Source organism: Sylvia atricapilla, chromosome 1, assembly GCF_009819655.1.
Source record: "Sylvia atricapilla isolate bSylAtr1 chromosome 1, bSylAtr1.pri, whole genome shotgun sequence".
NCBI classification, from domain to species: domain Eukaryota; kingdom Metazoa; phylum Chordata; class Aves; order Passeriformes; family Sylviidae; genus Sylvia; species Sylvia atricapilla.
The window spans coordinates 21619835-21645428 of record NC_089140.1 but is presented as its reverse complement, the minus strand read 5'-3'; the positions used below and the strand labels follow the sequence as shown (position 1 = coordinate 21645428).

Below are 25594 nucleotides of genomic sequence, written 5' to 3'. Positions count from 1 at the left end.
AAAAACTTTTCTCCCTCCACACACAATATGGTCATTCATTACTACAAGCACTTGAAACCACTTCTGCCTCCAAATTCCTTTGCACTGAAATGCACGGCCCTCGTCATGGCCAGTACTGTGAAAGATGCTGATAGGACTGGAGGTGAGAGCCACTGAACAGCAATGACATTCAGCAACTTCTTGTCTCCCAGGCTTATGCTCACTCCATGGTACTCACCCTGTATGTCAAAACTGGAAAAACCCAGGAGGGGTTATCAACCACCATCAATGTGGTGTTTATTTTAATCACCTCTAGTCTACCTCAGTCCTTTCCTCTCTAGAACTACTAGCACATAATCCAGCTCACAAACCACATGACCTGTTAAAGTGAAACACATATCACAACAACATGAAGGTCTAGGAGAGATTTCATTCATTGGATTCAGAGTTTTTTCATCACTTCAGATTCTTTTCCTATGCTTTCTCTGTTTCAAAATGGGGTTTTTTCAGTGATTTTTAATTTACTTATTTAACTTACTTAATAAATTTTTTAATTTATTTATCAAATATAATCAACAAATTTGGCCTTAGACTAAAACACTCAATAAATCATGAATATTAAAAAATCATACCAGATGGCAGGTCGACTGAAGGAAATTCAAACAACTTGGATTTGTAAACAGAGTGGAAATGGAAGTCATCCTGAAATAGTAAATAATTGTCCATATTACATCAGGAAAAATTAATCTATCTCATGAACATTAAAGAGAAAATTCCAAAGGTTCTTTTGACCCAACACATACACCAGTGAATATGCAAGTTGCAAGGTACCAATTACTCTACATTTTTCTTTTCCCACTGCAGTGTGATGGCTAATGCCATATTTAATCCCCCTTTTATATCTGAGTACCTCCTCAAACACAGTGGCTGAGCACATAGAGCTGGGCCTAAATTAGGCTCCCAGAGCTGCTCAGGGAGAGTAAATGAGTCACAGGAGCTGCTGGAGTCAAGGATGAACCAGAGGAGAGTAATATAACAAACACAGAGCAGGAAGTGCCAGAGAAGGGGACTGGGCATCCACAGGTTTCTGTTGCTGACTCCTCTGGTGCTGCTGTGCTCTAGAGGCAAATGCTACAGAGCACACACATACAGACACACCACTGTCTAATTTTTGGAGGTCTGCTTTTGTCCATGAAGATGGAGTCTCACATTTGAGGTGAATGAGTTGGGAATGAGGGCATGATCCTTTGGTCCCACAGCCTTATGCCTACCCTGTACCCATGGATTCCTGTACTCAAAAAACTTACAGCAGGACTACTGTAAATACTACTTACATCTGAAGTGTAGTTTTCATCTGGTTCAATAAGGTAAGTATGATTTCCATCATAGAACATCCCACTGTCAAGAGCAGGAAATGTAAATACAGATTTAGTAAACAAACTCTAGTGCAACATGGAAGTAACTTCTTAAAGTTTTTATACTTAAAAAATTTAAATATTTGGGAAAGAAACATTTTAAAATGGTTTCAGGAACTGAATGTAATTCTGGATCAATATTTTGTTTCTTTACTTCAGAAAGAAAGATTTTATCCTGTGGAGAAGCAGACTCTTCTTTCTTCCACAAGCCTTCTCTATAATACATATAAAAACTAAATGGACTAATTTACCCAACTGAAAATCCAGTTCAAAGCCCCCACTCTCATGCAACAGATAAATAGGGGACCTGTCTTTAGGAACACATATTTGGAACATATGCATACCTTTCCCCAAATAAAAATGGTATTGAATTGAATTATCCTTAGGTTTTAATGTTTTTTTATTAACTCTTTCCTTAGCATTTCATTTAAAGAAAGCATTGATACAAATATTATTCTGTAAGAAAAACAAAGGTTATTTCTTATATCAATACATTCTGATCTTCAACCAAACCAGAATACTTTTAAAGTAATTTTGCCTTTACTGCAGTGGCATACACGCATGGTTGGGATTGGGCTGTATCAGTGTGTCCCCTTTCAAAGGGCCACTGTAAAGGTGTTAAAGTTTGGCCCTAAATATGAGCTGTAAGTTCAACCTTGGCACATAGCATAAAACAACAGCATGAAAGCGAGATTATTTATTTACTTATTGCTAAAAACACCTAAACCAAACAGGAATTACAAGCAACAAAAGCAGATACTTTTCTTTTTTCTAATGCAGCATTATTTTTTTAACAGCAAAACTGACAGAAGTGACCTGAGTTACTGACTGTATAACATATACCAAGTATGAGCATAACTACAATGCAAAGCTGCTTCACCTTTCAAATTACATGTGCCTATTCTTCTGAAATAAATACTGTCTATGCAGTTTAAGCAAAATATTCCAGCATCTGCTGAAGCTTCTTTGCTTGGACATAAGATGAGACTGGGGAAGATCCTGTAGGTTTTTATCAGGCAAAATTTCCTTCCCTCTAATTGCAACTTTAGTTAAGCAGGGTCACCAAGTTGAAGTGCTGTCAGTGAAGAGCTCCTCATGAGATTGCTGCTCCCAGCAGCATGACCTCTGATCGAGTCACTCAACAGTGACAGGAATAATCGTCACAGCTGACCTACAGACCTGACCTGCCCACGCAAAGCACTCACAGCTCCTTTCCAACCACTGACCTAGTGCGCTCTGAATAAACCACACGCTCGTGGGTGTGTAAAAGAGAAAGCAAAACATTTCCAAAGCCTGTGTTTTGATGATGTGTATTCTTCAGCTGATCACGTTCGTAGCCGTGACAGTCGAATTCACAGCAGCGACGGCAGTTTTTACATTCACCACCAGCCGGCAGCAAGATCCCGGCCGTGCCCGCTGCCTGAGCCCTCGCTGCCAGCCGGGCTGCGAGCCGCGCCTCGCCACAGCTCACTCATACATCCCAGCAACGCGGGCCTTCGCATTCCCGGCTATCCTTGCGTTCACTCACAGCGAGCCGTGGTTACTGCACACCCCAGAAAACAAACAAAACAAAAATCCCAGCAAAATGGCTTGCTAGAAGTTAAGGTTGGAGAGATACATTTGTCCTTAGCCAAGTCATTAAGAAGACATCCATAATTTCAGGTATTCTGTCAGCCAGTCATGCGATTGATTTAACTAATAAAAGGAAGGACACAAAGCAGACATTACTAAAAGAAGAACTCATAACTTATGATTAAAAAACCCCAAAATTTTTTCACATGTATGAAAAATCCTGTTGTTACTGGCTGAGATCTAGAGGTACTAATACACAAAAAAAAAAAAGAAGATTGGTGTGACCTTTAGAAACATGAAGCTTGTTAAAGGCATCTGTTCTGTCTTATGTACTTCCTAAAATTCATTAAAGCAAAGCTCCCGCCCCACAGACCTTATAGAAGACAACTCTCCCCAGCCACTCCTATTGCAGCAAGATATTCCAAATTGTGGTTGAAGCTAAGGAGCTCTGATTGCCAGTGTGAGTTTCTAGTAATTACTTATCATTTAAAATCAACTGTGGAGGAGCTAGTTGCAATGATAGAAATGCAGTGTCAGAGAATGTGGGTTTAATACAGCTCAGGAAACATTACTTTCTCATACTGGATGCTTGAAATAGCAGCCTGATTAGAATAAGCTTGCGTGAAAGAACTCCGCTAATACTTCATTATATCAGAGGGGAAAATGGAGGGAGGATAAGGAGATGGTTATACCTCTCAAGAAAGAGCTTCATTATACAATGAAAAAAATGCATCATCCATTGTGTAACTTTAGAAGGGGCCAATTTGGATATCAGGCCATTTAAGAATACAGAGCAGCAGAACAGCTAGTTTTAAGCATAAACTCACAAAAAGAGGGCAGGGAAAGACAGATGCAGACTCTCCTTCATTCCTGCTTTTTCTCCTAGGAGTTAGCAGGGACCGAGACCTAATGGATCACTGCTAATGGAAGCCATGCAGTGGCTCAAGATGCATTAGGAAGCTACTATTTTTAGGATCACTGCCCATACTTCAACCTGGGCTCAAGTTTCTTGAGCTGCACAGCTGTAAATCAGACAAATGCAAGGGTAAGTCTGCATGCATCCTCCTCTTCGTGACAAAGAATATACAACTATAAAAGAAAGACACTACTCAAATAAAAGACTGATACCAGAACTACAGAATAGTTGCAGATAGACAACAGGCTGAAGAAGATTTCCATCAGCTAAACACTGCTTCCACAGAAAAAGGTAACGCTCACGAGACCTCCACGCAGGCTCACTTGATGCCATGACTTTTCAAGCTGATGTCAGTATTAGAAGTGCTGAGATCCTGTAATTCCCAGATGCAACAGGCACTTGGTTGATCTGAAAACCTGACTAGCATCATTCAATAGTGCCAAAAGGAGACAGGTCCAAAAGCTGTACAATCCAGCTTCATATAACCTTCAGTTGACAGAGGCTTTAATTATATTATAAGTAAAACTATGCACTTCAAATAGAAATTACTGCACCCTCTTATACCTTTTCTTCTAGATCTTTCAAGACTTTACTATATGCAAGATACTACCCCATACACACAGCTTAAGGCCAGAAATTCTGTTAACAAAAAATGGATAGTGCAAGATCAATTCTAAACTGACATTTTCTTTGTAAACAAACAGAAAAGAAATAAAGAAATACATCATTATAGCAACAAGAAATAACACAATTTCCAAATAATTCATTGGCATTTTTTTTTATTCTTGTAGAACAGGATGCTTTTAGCTACTTCTACTCTGCTATCTCTATAACAAATTATCTTAAAACAATACCTGGCCACAAGTCTTCAGTTTAGAAAAACGAAATTCTGAAGATTGTTGATTACTTAGTATTGGTGACAAACTAATAGGAAAATAATTGGCACTTCTTTTAGTATATACATGTATTATTTTACTGTAAACAACTTGATTTTGCTTAAAAGAGTAATAAACAAAGGTCATTAAAAACAAAACAGCAGACTTACTGTAATCCATGGCATGTTGACAAGGCAACAAATGATACAGGATTTCCTCGAATTTTTCCCTGATAATAGCAATGTTCTCCTCCCTGAAATTGGAAATTGAGACAGTAAATCCATGGGACATTACACTCCATCCTGTCAAAAACGGCTTTTCCATAAACACATTGCCAAGCCATTGATGTGGCACCAAGAATTGACTATCACTCATAGGAGTGTTCATCCCATCTTCTCTGGGCCTTTGTTTGGTACTTAGACAAACACCATCCTCTTGACACTGTACACCAAACGGTGTATTTCACAATTTCAGTGTGAAATCCCTGACATCCTGTGATGGATTTCAGAGACAAATTACTCCAGAAGTGCTCATCTTTCTTCACTGACTAGAAAGAGTTGCAAGCAGAGGGCTTAGATTCAACATCTGCTCTGCACATGACAACATCAGACAGGATGAACTCTGCTCTGAGGGTAAGGCAATTTCCTTCTTCTGAGGAGAAAGGTATGCTAACAAAATAATAATAATGCTTGATTAAAACAAACAAAAAAAAAACAAACAAAAAACCCCAACAACAACAACAGAAAAAAAAAAAAAACAACAACAAATAAGAAGTAGTCACTAGCGCTCCAAAACTAATGGAAACTCTAAAAATAACTAAGTAGTAAAGAAATACGATGAAAATGAATATTTGCCTCTTCTCTTCTGCAAATAAAATTTATACCTTTCAAATAAAATCCAGCAGGCTCTACTTAAAAAATTCCCCCTAGTTTCATCGATACGGGTGTAAGCCCTACTGCACATGCAAGGTATTTATTCAGTATTGCACAATATCAGTATTTGTATGCAAAATTAGACAATTCAAACATCCCTTAAATTCTCACTGACTCTTCTGAAGAACTTACCTATTGGTGTCTTGCCAATTTCAGCTGTAATGCACTAACATTGGTTAAAGGACAATGAAGGAAATTTTCAGTGCTTTTCCTTTTTAATAGCATTTATTTGCAAATACTTCTTCCAGCAAATGAATGAATAATCTACCTAGCCTAATGTACTCAGCCCTGTGAATATTTATGTCCATTTACTAGAGGGAGGGAAAGACATTATAATTACACCTTTTTCAGAAGCCAGCAGTCACTTGCATGATGCATAGCACAGTCATTTTAGATATCTGACATTAAATGCTTTTGGATTCTATTTTTCAAACATGAAAAAAAAAATTAATCAAGATCAGTCTAAAGGTAAGAAAATATGCAGGTCGTGTTGCTAGTTTTGTGTTTTGATCAGAAAATTCTGTTCTGTTTTTTTACAAGATGTGGAAACTATTGTTGAAAGCAGCTGCATTGTATGGTACAATGCCTCTGGTTTGAAGTGCACTCCCAAGAGAGGACAGGAGCCTGTTAGACCACAACTGCTCACAGGGAAAGAGACTTGATCTCTGCCTGGTCAAAGGAAGTCCTTCACCACACTGACCTGCAGAGTAACAACCATGCTGGGCACCTCTGCTCAGATGTCTGAAGGGAAACTGGTGCCACACACGTAATGTTTGACTCCCTGTCTCATGTTAGTAAGAAGCTCTGGAGCTGACTCATACCAGGCTACAACAAGGTGTGTCTGGCAGCAGGTGTATGACCCATCACCCCTGGAGCAGCATTTCTCGTAACTACCCAGAACTTGGGACACAGATCAAGTATCAGTGAAAAGGAGATTGTTTTAATTTCTTCTTTGCACTCACATACATTTTAGCCATCAATATCCTAAGTTAATTTGATTTCATAGAGACTACATTCTTCTTTGTTTTCCCTGAAACCTTGGCTCATTTTCTCCACTTTATCCTCCTTTTCTACACCTATTTACTTCCTATGTCTTAGCTACTTTAAGCTCTCTTCCCTTGAGATTTTCTTTCTTTCAGTTGGTAGGGTGTCCCCTGTCACCCCAAGTATGCCTGCTTTTCATTGTTTGTACTTTATTCCCATGCAGCTTCAAGAAAACTACATATATTTTTAGAACTTATCTATTTGGTTTACATATTTCTCCTCTGGGAGGAGAAAGATAATTGATGGTGATGTTCACCAATGAGGTCGAAGAGGTGGCAACCTGTGTAGCCAATCTTTTTCCCTCTGATCAAAGTGTATATAAGATGGAGTCAAAAAATTAAAGAAAGAACTTTCCTGCTGACCTTTCTGCTGCCTCCTCGTTCTTTGGTGTCCCTAACAACAACAGTCCCCCACTACAGGATCATGGAACTGCTTAAGGCTTTCGGTCCTTTGGGAATATACGAATAAGAAGTAGACAGAGAGAGACTCCAGTTAAAAAAAATAACAAAACTAACAAACTACATGGATCATCTAAAACCTTATGAGCAATAAAATATTCTCTAAAGAGAATTCTTGAAGTAGTATTCCTGTAAAAGATATAACTGGAATAAGTGCATGGATATAGGAATAATACTGTAAAGACTATCAGTAGGGAGTTGTACAGACTTCTAGCTGTGGAAGGAATTTGGAGTAATTACACAAATTGGTTTGTTCTCAGAAAATGTAGTTAATATGTACCAGAAATAGAATCTCGGGCTCCATTAGTTTGCAAAACCGTGTCTTTTCAACCAGGCTAAACATTTTTTCATACTAAGAATCCAGTCTGTGGTTCAAAAGTGTGTTTTGATCTTCCAAATGAGAATCAAATAAATGTCCCATGACAGTACCTCCAAATTAATTTATTCTGTAAGAAATCCATGGGAAAAAATTATGCATACAGATCTAGAAAAGAAAAATATAAGAGAAACCGCTCTAAATTCCTGTCTGGGAAAAGTACAGTTGAGAAACACAAATTCTACTCTATTTAGTCCAATCAATTCAACTCAACAATCTACTAGAGGTCATAGTAATTCTGGTGGAGATAGAAACACAACTCTCATCTCAGTCTCAGGGACCATTTCTTATCACTACAGAACATTCTTTCTATATGCTAACATCCAAGAGATTTTTTTTATGTATGTACTTATGTTCCTATCATTATAACATAAGTCACTTCAAAACAGTTAATAAAATTACCTTAAGCTAATAAAATTTATTTTCACCTCTTTAAATGGAGATAGTTTTTTTTCCAAGTACTTAATGCATGAGGTTATCTGAGGTGATTGGAGCATGGTGCTAATAACACCGAGGATCTGGGTTTGACCCCTGTATGAGTACATAAAGCTACAAATTCTGAGAATAGAAGTGTTCAGGAAACCCCTGGATGTGGCACTTGGTGCCATGGTTTAGTTGGCATGATGGTGTTTGGTCAAAGGTTGGACCTAATGAACTTGGAAGTAATTTCCAACCTTAATGAGTCTGTGATTCTATGGTTCTGTACTGAGAGTCAGGACACATGAAGGGATTCTATAGGGTAGGTTTTTTCAAGCATGTGTAATTTTGGGCAAGAAGTTTACTGTTGTTGCTTCACTATAGATCTTAGGATGAAATTGTGCTGGGTTTGACATCTACTAAAGTTGTTTTATAGCAGGTGTTGCCATAAAATAGACTGTGTTAGAGGAGAAATCACAGTATGTGAGAGACCTAAGACCACTAAACACTAAATATAATTATCATATCGATCTTCTTTTACTCTGCTGTTGGAAACACTCCCTTGAAGGACTGGGACTGTCTCTCTTACCTACTAGCATCTTAAGCAGTGAAAAAAAAGCTAAAAAAAAATAAAAAATAAAAAAACCAAAAAAACCAAACTTCTTTTTTTTCTTAATAATATTCTGGTTCCATATGATAATTAAGAGCTGAAATTAGCACCAACTACAATTCAGTCCAGAACATCAAGGGTCTTTTGTGAAGAGCTATTGGCTTCCTGTAGCTAATACAGCCTCTCTCTGTTCTCTCAAAAGCAATAATTGCCCATCTCAGCAAACCAAACCTCCACACTGGCTTTTGCCAGCTACTGGGGAATGGTTCAGTGTAAGATGAGAGGAAATCAGACCACTCTTGGAACATATGCCAGCCATAAGTCTGAACAGCACATTTACCCACTTCTGCTCTAAAAGTGAACCTCGTCACTCAAGAGTCTGGGAGAAAATTAGGCTAAATGTCATCTCCTATGAGACAAGGTCAGCCTGGTGACAATGGCTGTGACACAAACCTGCAACACACACAAGCAGACCTTATGCCATATCAAAAAGCAGGCTAATGCTACAGCAGAGAGAAGATCAACATGTTTGCATCCACGAGGCACACAGCTGCTATTCACGCTGTGGGTAGCACCATGCTAGGCAGATTTTCTGCCAATGCTCATAGCACTTTGTTGACAATTTCCTTGGATCTGTAAGTTATCCTTTGTGCATGAATCTTCTCGACATGAGGGACAACCTACTGCTGATGTCTTCTGCCAGTACAAAAATACAGATTTTTAACAAGAAGTTTATTGATTTGGAGAAATAAAAATGTAATAACATCCTACAAAAAAATTTAAAAACCAGAATGACCCCAGGGTCAATTAAAACAAGTTAATCATTATGATAGTTGTCAGTTCCTAAGACAGCCTTCATCTTGGTGCTTAAGTTGGATAATTACAGCAAAATCCTGAGTTAGGGCTATTTACACTGTGAACTGCTTCAGTTCATCTCTAACGAGATGCAACCCTTTGCCCATGTCAGTACAAGTCTTCTTGCAATCTGTCAGGTACGTAGTGTGGCAAAGATACTAAAAAATGGTATGACACAGACATCAGCAATGCAAATAAAATCTGTTGCCATTTTTATCCTTTAAGATAGTTTATCCCTGTTTTGTGAGGCATCAGCTGCTGAGCGGACACAAACGAGAAGAAAAACACATTAACCAATACTCATAATAAGGGGTGAAACAGCTAAAGCAAAAGAACAGCCGACAGTCATTAATGGTGGCAGTTCACTCTTCTCTGCAGTCACAGTGCAGAAAGCATCTGCTGACCATACACTGGCAGGGTTTGTTATTCGCCTCAGAGACACTATGACCTTCCCAGGGGAGGAAAACAAGGATGCACATTCATCTGCTTTCTGCATCGGATATCCAAGTAAGCCATTCTCTGCAATTAAGAGAGGTGCTGGCCAGTAAAACTCAGGCGACAGTCAGGCACTGACCTTAAAATTAATACCTTCCTTTTCCTACATATTCCTGTTTTAACACCCTTTAATCCAAAGGAAAGGAGATTGCTGGCTTAATTCAAATCCTAGTAACACATCTCCCTCTTTTTTCCTTGCAGCAAAAAGCTCCCAAAAGGCCAGCTAAGGCTCAAGCCATTCTGTGAATGCTAGATAGTGATTAGCTGCCAGATAGCCATTAACTGTTTAAAGAGTTGCCCATTGTGGGGTCACTAGTTACAAAAATGCGTAACTAAGGCGGCATGATCAACAGAAAAAGGAAAAGAAAACCCAACCTCGCTCACTGACTTCAGAGGCAGAAAACACCTTGTTATGAATGGGTTTCTATTAGTAAACAGAAGAGTCAACATGGTACTTCGACCTGTGTAACTGCAATGAGAGAAAACATCTTTTAATTGACACGTACTTCAGCAATTGGCAGGGGCCCTGCTGTGGGGCTGTGCTGAGCCCTGAGTTCAGCTCTTATTCAGCTCAGTAACAACACCAGGGACCTGGCACCACCTCTCTGCAGAGTAGTTTGTGGACTGCAGATGCCTGAAAGACAAATGTTCTGAAATTGTGAACGGTGCCATCCCTTTGTAGGACAGCTATCACATGTGCTCATATAACTCAGAGCTGACGCGCTGTAGTGACATTAGATTATAACACTGTTTCAGATTCTGAAATCAGGGATATGGATTCCAAAATTAGGATAAGGCACAGCCGCTTCTAAGCCTTCTCCACAAAATGCCCATGTTTAAAGCCTGTTGGCAGCACTCGTAACAAACAGAGACACACGTGTATGTGACAGGATCCTGCAGCAGGCGACTCGCTCCAACTGCCATCAGTGACTCACAGCAGGAGCCTTCAGCAGATGGCACAAGATATCAGCCCAGCTTCCCAGTTCAGAGGCCAAATGAGGGCTGTGTTTACTGCCCAGCAGCTATGAGAGAAGATGCTCCACAAAACACTGCAGGGTGTGGACAGAGAGCTCATGCCAACGCAACACCATCTGCTCTGGAAGCTGCTTTGGCATCTGCTTGGGAAACAGATTCTTAACTTGCCTTGACTTACCTTGGTGATAGGGATTTTTTTTTTTATTATTATCAGCTGCCAGGCAAAGATGAGGCAGAGGAGAAAAGGTAAACTCTTCTGTCTACTCTGTTGCTGTCTTTAAGACAGCTCTTGTAGCAGTGGCTAGTGTCTCTTAGTCAAGCCATTTAAATGACAGTCATTTTGCCGCACTCCTGCATGCCTCTTCCAGGGAAATGGAAGCCAACATTTTAAGGGACAATATGAAAATTCCTTATAATCTACACATTCTAATCTGCCACATCAGCTCATCAGCCTACCCCAAGTCTGAAGCCAAGGTGTAAGAATGTGATTTACAAGATTACTATAAGCACAACATCTACATAGAGACTAATTAGTCAGCAGGACATAAAGTCCTGAAGAAAACAGAGAACAATACAACTCTGATATCCTTATTGGCTCATTATTTCTGAATGAGGAAACTTTCTCTTTAAGTGAAAATTCACAGAGCTTAAGGCCGTCTCTAGAAACATTAACCTACTGTTTATAATACAGTGCCCATTTGGTATCCACAGGGAACAACAGACATGTCTAGACAAAGCTACTTACAGAAGTCAAGACGAAGGAAGTAAAGATGTCAAGCTAAAGCACACTGAAGCCTTGCATGGAAGCACTCCTTCAAAAAGTACAGCAGCTTCTGTTTGCTTAGCTTAATTTTCCCTCAAAGGGATTAGGTTAAATCCAAAAATATACTTTTATTTTCTAATAAGGGCATCTACAAAATGATTTTATGTTCTTTAATATTATAGCAGTAATTAATTTCTCTTAGCCATACTCAGTCCTTGTATGGTCTGAGATTACAGAACACTTGGTTGCTACCACTCTGGCTGTATATGCTGTATGTTGTTGCAGCTCCTGGAAAACAATTCATGAGGTGCACAAAGTCAGGCAAGATTTTTCTGCAAGTTCAAAGCTGCCCTCCGTTCTGGAACAAAAGAAAACTGAGACAGAGTACTCAGGAGGTGACTCCTGATGGTGACACAGTCTCTTGACTTGTCACTTCAGCAGAACCACATATCATCACTGGGGTCCATGTCCACAGTGAAATATACTTTTGAAGCTCTGGAAGACTTCCACTTTCCGACATTTTCCCCTGCAGAACTAGTTAAACCCACAGGATTATTCTTTTTATGTCACAAAGAAAAGGGAGACAAGATAATTAAACCTGCAAAATCCTACGTGAATCATGATCTGGGATTCATTCTAGTGTAGTATATTCAAAACCATGACCTGGGAATGACTCCTAATATGGAAAGCTGTTACTTTTAATTCTCTTCTCCTCAGTAGCAGGATGTATGTAAAAAGTAAGCTAGTAATAACAGGGAGATAATCATATATATAAAAAAGCTACTGTAATTGTACATTAAAAGTGCCAGCCTGCAGAATCATTAGGTCAGGCAAAAGCACTATATAAGAGGGCTGATTATCTTGCCCTGGTATCCCACAGAGGATACTACATTTTCTAAACCCCAAAGGGCTTTCTTCCAGAATTCAAACAATGCTACAACAGGAAAGAGGGATATTTCTCAACACCTATCGACCCAGTGTGACAGCATGACACTACTGGGAAAAAAAATGTCGAGAGTAACGGAAAACACACAGAAATTAAAAAAAATTGTCAACTCCTCCTCAAGACACATACAGCAACATTACTTCCAGGCAAAACCTAGAGGAAGTAATTTGACTATTATACTCTGGGACCACAGTTTGCTTCCATTCTGCCATTCCATTCCACTACTACACTCTAATCTTCCCATTCTTGTGGAACTTTCAGTTTATGAACTTTCATTGTACAGTACAAACACCAGTAATTAGTCCCTAAGTGTAAAAAGTTGCCATTTGTTCTATTTGGTTTTTATTTACTGCATTGATCAAAAAGTAGTCAGTTCTCCAGCTGATCCTTCTGTGCACTGTAATGCTTCTCAGTTTTGCAGTGTTGGCAAATTTCATTAATATACACATATTTATTTATTTTTTTTTATGTAAGTCATTAATGAAAGCATTTGATGAGAGCACTCTGAAGATCAACCTTGCAGGAACCCCCTGCTAAACTGTGTCAGACTCACAGACTCCCCGTCAGCTGTTCTTTAGTTGGTTTACTGCTATCATTGAGAAGTAGATTATGGCCTAGATTTGTTAGTAATTTGCCATGAGGCCAACAGAGCTCTGGTGAGGGCATAAGAGAGAGCAGATCTGACAACTTTACAAGAACCCTTATTCAAAGTCTTCTCTCAAACAAGATAGAGAGTGATTTTTCTAGTAATAACGGCTTCTCTAGTCTCTGGACACAGCCAAAAAAGCTCTGCCAAAAATAGGCATAATATAATTCCTGCATTATTTATGATTTGTTCCTTTTCAGTTTTCATCAGCAAGTTGTGCAAGTTTCAGGTACGTGCACATAGAGCTCCCCACCAGCCCCAGGCTCCAGCCTCCCAGGGCTGAGTCCTCCTGCACTCCCATCCTCTGCCAGCCCAACTGGCACTCTGCTTTTCAGGAGAAAATGTAATCCCTTACAGAAAAGCCCGTTTAGCATACAGGCTTCCCTGGCAACTGAAACACCTTTCTCTTTGGTTACAAAATTGGGAGTCACCAAAACCTGAAGAATAGTAAGAAATTCTTCTCAGACAGTGAGTGCCCTAACTGGAAGATGATGCTTAGAAGCACCTTCCTATAAGACTGGAGACATAGCAGTCAATTATTAAAATGACCTGGTCACTGGTTAAATGTTTTATCCGGCTGCACCACAGATTATTGTAGATTTATCATCAGTTTGTATCTGTAAAGATAACAACAAAATGTTGGAATGCTACTTGGGATAAGGTCTCATCAAACACAGGCACAGGTGTGCACAGACACACACTGCCCTCAGTCAAGGGACTGTACCTCAACAACTGCTTGAGCAGACCAGATTTGAAGGAGAAAGCTTAACAGAAAAAGCAATATCTACCATATCAAGGTAACCAGACTCCTCTGGTCTTTCAAGATTTTACTATTTTTCTCCCTTATATATAATTTCTCCTTAAAAAGGGCATTTACAGAGCCCTTCAAATACACATCATGTCACACACTAGCCAAAGCTTTCAGCACAGCAAGGCAGTGAAGAACAAGAATTTTCCCTCTTGTGCAGAAGCATTAAAATAGCTGTAAGCTACAATAGCAGTCATCTTGCACATGCTACCAGTCAAACAATGCACACAACGTAATGATTTTTTGCAAGCTAACAGCTCTGCTTTGCTGTGTAGCATTAAAATGCATTTGCCACAAACCCCCCACTGGCCAAACTACAATGATGGCCCCTGCTGGGGCCCCCACAGAGCAGGAGGCTATGCTGGGGCACCCCAGCTGGGCAGGATGGCAGTGGGTGCTTTGAAGGAAGCCCAGAGGTCTGAGCACAGCTGGGGACACACAGCCACACGGCAGTCCTGACCCACGGGACAGGCCTGGCCAAAGCTCCTCTGTTAATGCTACAACAGAGAAAAACAGTGCCTAGCATTTGATATGTCTCCACTCATGATGTTCGATGCTATCATATGAACATGCTGCGAGGCTGAAGCAAAAAGCAGTGGTTTATGCTGTAAGTGCTCTTGCTGTAATTTTGTGCCCATAATACACATGCTGTGTTCACACCACCACACTAAAGAATTTCAGACTTTAAAGACTGCCTGTGAAATATAGTTCCTTCTAGTCATATTTAAACATGCCTTTAAAACTTTCAGGTATTTATCTACAAGATCTCTATCTGTGCAAGTTTTCTGACTGAATTATTTTCACGGATTAATTTTTTTCAGAAAGCAATTTCCTAAGAACTTGTAGAAGTGTTCAATAATTGGGGGGAATACAAGCAGAAACATTTATTTCTACACTCTCTGAAGAGGAAAACTGAAACATTTTATTGAGAAAATACCACTGAATAGGTATCAGTTGTTCCTTCTGAGGGTGAAAAATCCAGCAATGTGAATTACTCAGCACTATAGCTGTTTTTTGCCTTTCATCTCACTGACAGGATCAGTGACAGAGTGACAACCAAAAAAGAGGGAGAAAGAGAGATAAAAGAACACAGAGCTATATTGAAACAACATTAGATATACGCAGGTTGAGTATTGATGTGGTACGAGCATAGGATGATCTGGAATGACACAATCAGGAAATGGCAATGCCAAGAAGGGTTTTTCTCTTTCTTATTAATTGATTATTCTCTTTGCTACCAGAGGGAATTTAGGCCAACATAGCTGCCTTCCTAGTAGAGACATGACATGCAGTAAAGGAGGGTGTGGGGGGAGACACTGAAATAATTCAAACATCTACCTTCTTTTGTTTTTCTTAGGTGTTGTTTTCTTAGGTGCACACTGCTGCTGGTTTAACAAGAATGTCTTAGGTGCTTCCTAACTGTGCCAAATTAACAAGAAGCCTCTCCTCTGCTGCAGCTAAATACTGGCACCCTGCAAAAACATATGCAATATGTTCCACCTTCACAATGGTCTAACGTATTAATAATTATGCAGAAATCAAATGTAATGTAACTTATTCTTATGATAAAAAGGTATGTTAGACTGAAGACTTTTTTACAGTAAAAATCTCACAGTAAAAATCCCTTTTCTACTAAAACGTGTTATTTTTTATGGTGGTATAAACATTTCTCCCTTCCCCTACCCCCCCTCTCCTCTTTGAAGCATCCTCAGTAATGGCAGGAGGTCCATATGTATTTTACAGCACAGGAAGTTTTACTGGGAGGGAAGGAGAGGGGGAGGAGTGGCAAAAGTAGTTATCAACTCCACATCACATATGAGCCAAGGCAGGATCCGCTCTGCAGACACATTCCCAAACTGCTGTGTGCACACAGCTGCCTTCACACAGCAGCTCAGAGCTCCTGTCATCTCCCATTCTGCTGACGGCACAACAGCAGTGCCGGTGATTCGTGTGTCTGTGCAGGCTGCTTGCACAGAGAAATGCAAGGGGGAATATGCACCTATTTTAAAATACCCCTCTCCAGTAGGAAGGCCAAGAACAGAGGAGGCCATTTCGCTGTATAAACAGCCTTGCTCAAAGCCTGCAGCTGGCAGTGGATGGCAGATGGGTATTTTCTCTCACCATTTCTCCCACCAAAGCAGCAAGAGAGATGTTGCCAGGCCGCCTCTGTCTCTGCCTACAGCCCAAGATAAATTGCACAGAGGTGGGTGAAGAGCAGCATGTTGAAGCAACTGATAGAAACTTGTCTCCTTTCTGAAATACCTCTTCAGCTTCTGCTTAGGAATATGCTGCATAGCAGAGTGCATATTTTGTGATTTATTCCTAAGTTGCACCCATATTACCAGCTATTTTTAAATAAGTCAGAAAGCAATCTGTACAATCCCTAAAATCTAGTATAGTAATTATGTTACCAGTTATGATAAACAATTCACACAGTAATCAAAGGTAATAAATCACCATAATGGAAATTCTTGTAGTTGCAATAAGATTTTCAGAACACTTGATGCAAAACCAAAGCCCAGTTTCTCAAATGCAAACAGATACTGCCAGTCTTTTCAGAAATTTTTCAACAGACAAACAAAGCTCTCGAATGAACTTACAGGTGGTCTGAAAAATACTGACTGGTCAGAAGGCACCAGATTTATTTTTCAACAGCTATTCAGTACTGAAATCAGCCTCACTCAGTGTCTGGTATTAAAGTGTACTCGGTCCCCTGCACTCTTCCAAAAATCTCTTGGTATCTGAGCTTCCGTGAAAATGTTCCCATGACTGTGGCCACCAGGCTCTTCTGACATTTTGTCACAGCAGCTGCTTCCCTCCCAGCCAATCCCACACACTCAGATGCAGCAAAACAAGCAAAAATCTTACATCCCCTTTCCTAGCATACTTCCATATGACTGCTGCCTGCAGAGCTCCTGGAGCAGTGGAACAGCAGGGGCAGAGGAGCCCACCTGTATGGCCTGGCCACACCTGCAGCCCTGCCCATGGGTATGCAAGGTACAGGTCAGCAGGGGAGAGAAGCTCACCACTCGAGCAGCAAGCCCTCTCCTTGGCAGTACAGTCTTGGCAGCCTCTTTCACAACCAATTCAGCTCACCTAGAGTATCAAGCTCAATGCAGCAATGACAGTTCTCTACTTAAAGCAGATTTGAGGATGCTGAGCAAGGCAGTGATAGCCATCCCTGAAGGTATACCCTGACCCTGGCTCAGCATCTAAATGAAGGGCAAATAATCTCTGTGACCCTTGAGGCCAGGAGCTGTTTTGCCCAGAACATTTTCTGACCCTTCCTCTGAAAGGCCTAATCCTCCCATCACTTTCCCATTCAATTAAACAGTATTTAGATATGAAGAGTTGCTGATTTCAAACATTTCTTTGTTTGATTAAGGCTTGCTCATCAGGAGCAATTCTGACAGGTCTTGGATGAATTAACTTAGCTAACTTGCATATATATCTTAATGCAGACAAATGGGTTGTTTTGTTCTTATTAATATCAGCTATTATCTTTATTTCAGCTTTGACTCATATTCTGAACTTCATTCAAGTAAGACTTCTTGACTGCAGAGCTGACTGAGAAATTAGTCTTTACAATTTAATGGAACACGTATGTTTGCCTCAGTCTGATAATGTATGCAGACTATTATCTTGATAATAGTGGAAGAGCAGACTTCCTATTTGCAAATGACAGAAGGGAATAAACCAAAGGAAACTTGCATCTTCAGCTATCCAGTGGATAAAGGACTGCTTTGCCCATTTCCACTTTCACACTGCGGAGATTAATGCATTTGTTTCAAAGTATTTAGATGATCTCTCAGATTTAGTAAAACAACTTGGGGATTTCTTTTAATAAAATGTAAACTTTGAACAAAATTTTATGTAGTATTTACCTGATAGCAAACTTAGAGTTTTCATTTTGTACCACATATAATACATTTCTGAATCACATTACTTTATGTAATCTACAGCAATTGATACAAAAATTATAGCTGAGATCTACAAAATAAGTCCTAACAAATAGAGGGTCCTGAAGAAAAATCTCCCATGTTGCATGCAAACAACAAAACACTTCTGCAAAGTCTGTGGGACATTTCACTCAAGAAAACAGCAACAAACAGCATCTTGTAGTCACCATGGCAACAAACACACAGAGAAAGAAACACACAACTGGTGGCTAGATATTTGGAAATATTATACAATAAATATTGCTATTCTCAAATTTACAAAGAAGTTCTAGCAAACCAACAAACTTGGGGGTACAATGAGAAAATGCTATCTACCAAAACAAAAATATTTTCTTCAACAAGTATCAAAAGTAAAGTATACTTACTAGAAAAACAACTACTATAAATACATTTTTCATGGATACCATTTTGACATGAACATAAATATACTAAATTTGACAATGGAGTACATTTGCCTTGTCTAAAGCTGAAAGTTAGAAACCATGAAACATGCTTGCCTCAGAATAGTAAAATAAATAATTTGAAAAATCAGTTATCTCTCCTTTCACAAAAATATGTGAACTTTCATGAGTATCAAAAGCCAAGCAAATTAAAAAAGAAAGCAAAAAAGGGAAATTCTTACTTTGACTTCCACTGTCTTCCCACCTTGCTCAATATGCCTCTCAAGATATTCAGAAGACAACAGGTCACTGCAAGAAGAAGAAAAAAAAGAACCATAAGCCTCATGAGTGTGTTCTTGTACTCCTTCTCAGCAAGCACTGATTCAACATTTACATTTGAAAAGGGCAAAACCTGCAGGATACTTTTCCTAAAATGTTCATAAAAATCACTGAAACAACCATCTCAAATGGAGTTACACAGCACATGGGATACACTGATTTTTAGCAGCAGAGGGTGGGACAAGGACAGCTGAGGGGATCTTTTTCATGGAGGTTACAAAACCAACCAGTGACGTTGATTGTAATTCAAGAGAATTTTCTATTTGCTGCTAAAAGTATAGAAGTAAGGTGATCTTCAAAGAAAGCAAAAAAGCAGAAGGATGGGAAACCAGTTGGAACCTGAGGGGAAATGGCAGCTGTGTTGGCAGCCTTCAAAGGACACAATGGCACGACAAAGGCATGACCTGGTAAGACCAACATGGTGAGCTCAGCCCCACGCTGCACAGGCAGGCAAAGCCGTGCGCCCCAGGAGCTGCAGCCCAGGTGGGCTCACAGCACAGGTATACACAATCCCTGGGAGCCCTGCAGCTTTAGCAGGGCCAGAGGAAAAGGCTCTGGGCAACAGCAATCCCAGCCTTCAAGGCTTGGAACAAACAACAAGGAGAAAAAGCAATCAGACCTGAGGCAAACATATATAAATTAAATGCAGGCTGTATTTAGTAAGCCACTCAAATGCTAAATCAGTCAAATTATCTTCCTCATAATTATTTTCTAATCAGGCAAACCACAGAATCACTGAATTGGTGAGATTGGAAGAGACCACATTGTCTACAGCATAAATTTCACTAAGCATGTTCAAAGACTACAAAATTTTACTGAGATTAAATCAGTACAAGGTCTTGCTATTGTTCCACCTCAGTGACAATTAAGCTGGAAAAGACAATGAATTGGTAAAGAAAACCTGACAAGAGGCAGTTTGGCCACTGGAGCATGAAGCAGTGAGCACAGACCTGCTCAGCAGAAGAGGAAAAAAATTAGTATTTCTCCTTCAAGCAGCAAAACACCTGAGCTTAGACGTGAACTGACCTGATGAGGGAGGGCAGGAACAGAAGGGTAGCACCCAGAGCAGTGCCTGCTCAGCTTTCTAGAGCTTCCCCTGGCTGAACAGGCAGCAGGACCCTGGATGTTTTTGCTCACAGAGACATTGGTGACTGCCCCTGAGTGAGCCTCAAGCAGGACAAATTTGGAACTATGGGTCCTCCAGTATTATCCCTAAAAACTGCCCACTTGGTATTTGCATTAATTACCCAGGCACAAAACCCAGGATCATTCCAATGAAATTTGCTGGTAATGTTAAATTGGAAAGCATGAAGAATAAAAAAGATTGGAAAAACTCCCATAGAAAAGACCTGGATGATGTTCAGGACTGGATATTAGAAATAGGATGGATCAAATTCAATTGTACAAACAGTAAATTTATGCACTTAAGGGCTGGAGGGAATTTCTATTACATTTTTTTGGAGGGCCTGGTTTATAAGGAAGAGAGACATGACCACTAGTTTCTGGCAAAATGATTCGGCAGATCAATAGAATGTCTTCCTGGAAAATAACTGTCATCCCAGAACACATCAAAGAAGATGTACTTCCAGTCAAACTGAGATATGATTAATATCAATGCCCAAAGGAGACCCCTTTTCAAATACTGCAGACAGGTACTGGACAGTTTTGCTTACAAAGTTCCATTACCTGGAAACACAAAGAGGCTCCTGAAGTCTAGCATAAAATTGAGTTGTGAGGGAATGTGAATGCACCACAGTCTACACACCGAGATTCAAAAGCAACTAATTAGGATATAGAAGATACTGGCAGAACCTCAAAAGTATAAGGACTGTCAATGAGCCAATGGAAATAATAATAATAAAAAAAAACCCACTTTGTAGTTAAGTGTAAAAGACAGAGGCAATAAAATGAGAGATGCTAACACATTCCTGAATGGGAGCATCCATGGGACAATTGTCCATGGCGGTGGGGTTTCCTCTGACTTAGGGAGTTCCAGCTGGTTGCTGCTGAAAGCAGGAAGTCTCAATGTCCCCTCAGGAGCAAGCACTGAACCCACCTCATGTCAGCACAAACACTCATCAAAGCATTCTCAGTGTCAGAGCTCACACTCATCAAAATACTCTTGGTGTCAGCACTGGCACTCATCAAGGTGTACTTGGGAGGGTTCAACAAAAAAAAAAAAATGGTTTTGCTGCATTAGGTGACTGAAATCCCTTGAGAAGAGGTACAATAAGCCCCAGAGTTGATGCAAAGGAGGGAATGAGCAGCTGTCAATAAGGGTGGAAGAAAGAGTGAGTGAGTCCGTTGGCCACTGCAGAACCAGCATGAACCCCTTTAATTCTGGTCAGGCCCAATATCTATACTGATGCTTTGCACAGCTGCCTACAGATGACCCATTATTGAGGAGCACCTAAAAAAGATGCTGCTGAGTTTCTGATTGCAATACTCTGATTCCTCTTAGAAGTGAATATTAAATATTTAGGATAGTCATGCCCTGGTGGAAATTCAAAGACTTCTATAAGGTCTTGTATGTATTTTCCAGATTTAGTAATGTAGACAGATGTTCTCTTAAGATACACTCAGTTTAGCTTGCTGAAGTTAGTTATTTAGTTTCCTGGCATTCACTACACTCTTTCAGCAAAAGTTTATGCTTCCAAAGCTTTAATAAAGGTTCCTTTACAGCTTAGGGCTCTACTTTTACTCTTCGTTATTTCAGGAGGACTCATTTAAACAAATTTTGTGCTCTTTATCAGAGGGACACACAGGTTTTCGTGCCAAGAAAGATGGAAGATATTATAAAATGTAAGATAGTAAAGTAAATATATAGTACAAAGACTAAGATCAAAGAGAATGGCTTAACTCAAGCAGACTTTACAGTTGTATTTGGAGAGATGACAAGGAGAAGCACAGATTCTTTTCATGTGGGTCTAACAAAATTACTGCTTTTTAAAAGACACTGCTGTTAATGTTTTAATGTTCGGGAAGATCATATGTTATGTTCTCAAAAATCTGGAAATTGTGTCTGGCATGAGGAAACAAAAACATTGATCATTCTCTGCCTTGTACAACACAAGAATTAGAAGGTAACAAAAGAGGTCAGCCAGCTCAAAACTAATTAAAAAGAACCTTTTCTGGCACAGCTGCTGATTACAATGTCCAACATATTGCAGGAAAGCAAGAATGACAGAGGTTTGGTTCAAGCTGGGAATGGAGGAGTTCGTGGATGTAACTGGGACCTGCCAAACACACAGACATCATACCTGACATAAAGTGTTGGAGCCCTGGAAAAGGGCTCAGGAGAAGCTTCATACACACTCAGCTCTTCCACTTTTCCCTCACCATCAGCCCTAGGCTACTGAGACTGGCCAAGCACCCCTCTGAGCTGGCCTGGGCTGCTCTGCCTGGACTGGAAAGGTCCTGTTTCTCCTCAGAGCTGCACAGCATCCCATGGCATCCAGCTCCAGGGTTGCTGATGGCCAGTCAGCTGCTCTTCTCCCACCCACCACCTCAGTGACAGACATACTCAGGCTGTTCAAGTTACATTTACTTTCAAAGTAGGCCAAAAGAACAATTCCCAAACAGGTCCATCCATTTAATGTTCCTGCTCAGTCCTTACTTTTTGGACAAAAGGGCTGGAAACAGCTGGGGAGCTGCTGGCATTCCCACTCCTCTCAAGGTCTGTCACAAGTGCCTTGAATCCCAAAATGAGCCTGTCTGGAAGGGGAACACCATGAAGTCACCTGCCTACACAGCTCCTGGGGACTGAGTCCACAGCATCCAAACAGATCACAGATCTGAAATGTAGAGACGTTTTTAAACCCTATCCTAAGTAACATGGCAGGATATATCTGAGAATATTTTATCAGTAGAAAAACCCATAAATGAAGCCATATTATGTTTTATTATGATTTGCTGCACTGAAAATATTATAAAAACACAACAGTCTTGCGGATTCAATAACACAACTAATGCTATTAAAAACTAAGCTACAAACTAACCATTATACACAACCTCAAAACCTCAGGCCTAAACGTATCACCTCCTAGGTGGAGTCATGTTCAGTCTGCAGTAACACTATAGGCACAGAATTGCATAATTTTAATAGAAGGTTTTCCTTTTAAAACAAACAAAAAAATCTAGAATAAAATACTTGTGAAACACGATTAAAATTATTTAAGGAAGCTAAGACAATAAGCGTCAAAACAATATGCATTTCACCATAAATAAATAAATACCTTCCTATGGTAGAAATGAAACAGGAATAACTTAGCTTGCCTGCCAATCTATCCTAGAAACATCTTTGTCAGCTTAAGTGGTAGTTTTAGTATTAATTATAAATAAAACTGGCATGTAAAAAAAAAATTGTAAAAAAAATTTTAGAAACACTAAAGGGATGGAGAAAATTACAGAGAACAAACACCAAAACTCTGACAATATTGCAGAATGAGATTTTCACAAACATTTGCTGAAGCATTGGTACAAAGTTTTTGAAAAGGCATGGCAAGACCTGCATATGTTAAGACCTAAAAATAAAGCATCTCACAGGGAAAAAAAAAAAAAAAGAAAAAAGGCACGTGTGATCTGTTACTTTTAAAAGGAAAATCACTGCTATGCTAATATGGCAATTCTAGTGTCAGAGGTCTGTTATTTCAGTGTACACAAACTAGGCAGTGTAATTTTGTTTACAGCAGCAGCATTTTTTAGGCATTATCTAAAGTCCATATGAGCCCATCCCATACAGACTCAATAGCATAAGGGCCAGAACAAAAAAATGAGCAAGCTCCTCTTTGTTCTTCCAACATTCTCAGTCACAACAGTACACAAGAGGCAGAAGCTGGAGGAATTTTACTACAGAATAGGCCCCCAACTAAGAAAATTATCCTTATCCAAGATGATGCATATGCACGCACTTAAATTCTACCTTGAATCAACTGTAGCTTTTATACATGAGATTTACCAAAACAAATCTGGGATTGGGAACCCAGAAAAACAGATCAGCTTTGGAGAAAAAGAGGTTAAAAATGTGGTGGCAAGAGAAGAGAGGACAGAACAGCTCAAGTGTTTATAGAAACAGAAGGAAAAACAAGAGATTATAAAGCACTTCAAGTCAAAAGGAGAAAAAGAGAGGCGAGTAAAGATTTTTTTAAGAAAAAGAGGTTTGCATTTGAATATGAAATGGAGAAAAAACTGGGAATTATCCCTGCAAATTTAATAGAAGCTTTCAAACAGAGAAGGAAAATGGCTATCACCGGCTTCTGATCAAAAATTAACTCCCCAGACTTAAGAGACTGAAAAGCCTAATAGTTACAGAAGAAAAAGTGGAGAAATTATAGGGTTCTCTTTACAGGCCATAGGAAGAAGCAAAAAGTTAAGAAAGGTAGAAATAAAGGGAGTTCATAAACATATTACTGTAATGTATCTTTGTCAGCATCAGTGTTATAAATAAAAGAAATGACTGGCTTAATGATAATCTGATATCATTCCTGTGTCTCCTCGAACACTGTCGAAATTCTTTATCATTTATTCCCCTTCATTTTTCTCCACAACTCTCCATAATGTACACCTGAAATTTCAGATTAAATATGGTGCCAGGCAAGAACATCAAATGAGAGATCTGAGGGAAGATGCATTACTGGAAAGTAAGACAAGGTTTTAGTTGAAATCAGCAGAAAGGTCTGAATGGGTTGAATGCCAGCAGGAAATTATCAACAGATATATGGAGACCTTCACAAGAAAAGAACAGGTTCAGGGAAATGATGGAGACATTGATAAGAGATAGATGCCATATCAACTGCACAATTAATGCTGGCCCATGGAGGAGAGCAGTGAGAAGAAAGCCTCCTGCAACATCATGCTTGAGAGGGCTGCAGTAAGAGGAATGGGCACTGTCAGGGTACCAGATGAAGATGAGGAAGGCCCCCATAAAATGAAATATTTTCCCCTAGTGGTGTACATCCTCTAACAACTATGAACAGAAATAATAGCTATGGAAGGAGTGGCTATCAGAGGACATTTTTAGTACAGCCTATCTTGCACACCAAGAAATATAAGGCAGGTTGATTGTTGTAAAACAAAGAGCAAGAAAGTGGCAAACTGAATGAAAGGGAACAGAATGGATATTTCTATCTGCCAGTCAGTAAGAGTACAAAGGACAATTTGTATTATTTTGCATTACACTCTAGTCCTGGAAGATTTTAAGTATCAGCCATGAGCTAACTAAAACATACAGCAAGATAAACTCAAAAAAAGCCACTTAGCTGGCAGATTTCTGTATCCCACTACATGGAACACTTTAATTCTCCTTTATCCTCATGCCTACCCAGAAACCTCCTCTCTGCTCATACATGATCTTTCTTTTCACTTCAGGGGGGGATTAGCTATCTCCATACTCCATGAACCAATCTGCTTTAATAGCCACAGCTCTGAAACTTTCATCTCCTCCTTCCCATCAAAAGAATTGCTGAATTTCTTTTTGTGTGGATGGTTAATTTAATTAATGACCATATCTGTTAAGTTAGCCAAATGGACTAATCAATCAGAATTAGATAGCTTCTCTTACATACAGCAGCAATTTTCAGAGCATCTACTCAGAGGAAGGAAAAAACAACTGGGAAAAACAGAGCCAGTTCTTGTCTACACAAATTGAAGTTTCACCCCTTTTCAAAATATCCTTAACTGTACTTCTCTATCCTTGGTGCAGCTAATATGAAAGGGACAATGGAGTAAGAAATTTCTTAATTTTTCCACTCCTACTAACTACTTAAGGCTTTCTTCAAAAGAAATTAGGAACTTAAGAATTGGTTAAGTTCTCAAAGGATTATACACAAATGCTGA

General features: G+C 39.6%; 1 protein-coding gene across 7 annotated transcripts in view; it reads right to left on the bottom strand.

Annotated features, from left to right (window-relative positions):
• ADAM22 (ADAM metallopeptidase domain 22) overlaps window positions 1-25594 on the bottom strand; it is a 128758-nt gene that overhangs the window by 52229 nt on the left and 50935 nt on the right. For all 7 annotated transcript variants that reach the window (XM_066316985.1, XM_066316993.1, XM_066317039.1 and 4 more), the window contains exons 4-7: window positions 18664-18730; window positions 4928-5010; window positions 1314-1377; window positions 612-681 (exon numbers count right to left, since the gene is read on the bottom strand). In XM_066316985.1, coding sequence (XP_066173082.1) covers window positions 612-681; window positions 1314-1377; window positions 4928-5010; window positions 18664-18730 — 284 coding nt within the window. The remainder of the gene's footprint in view (window positions 1-611; window positions 682-1313; window positions 1378-4927; window positions 5011-18663; window positions 18731-25594) is intronic.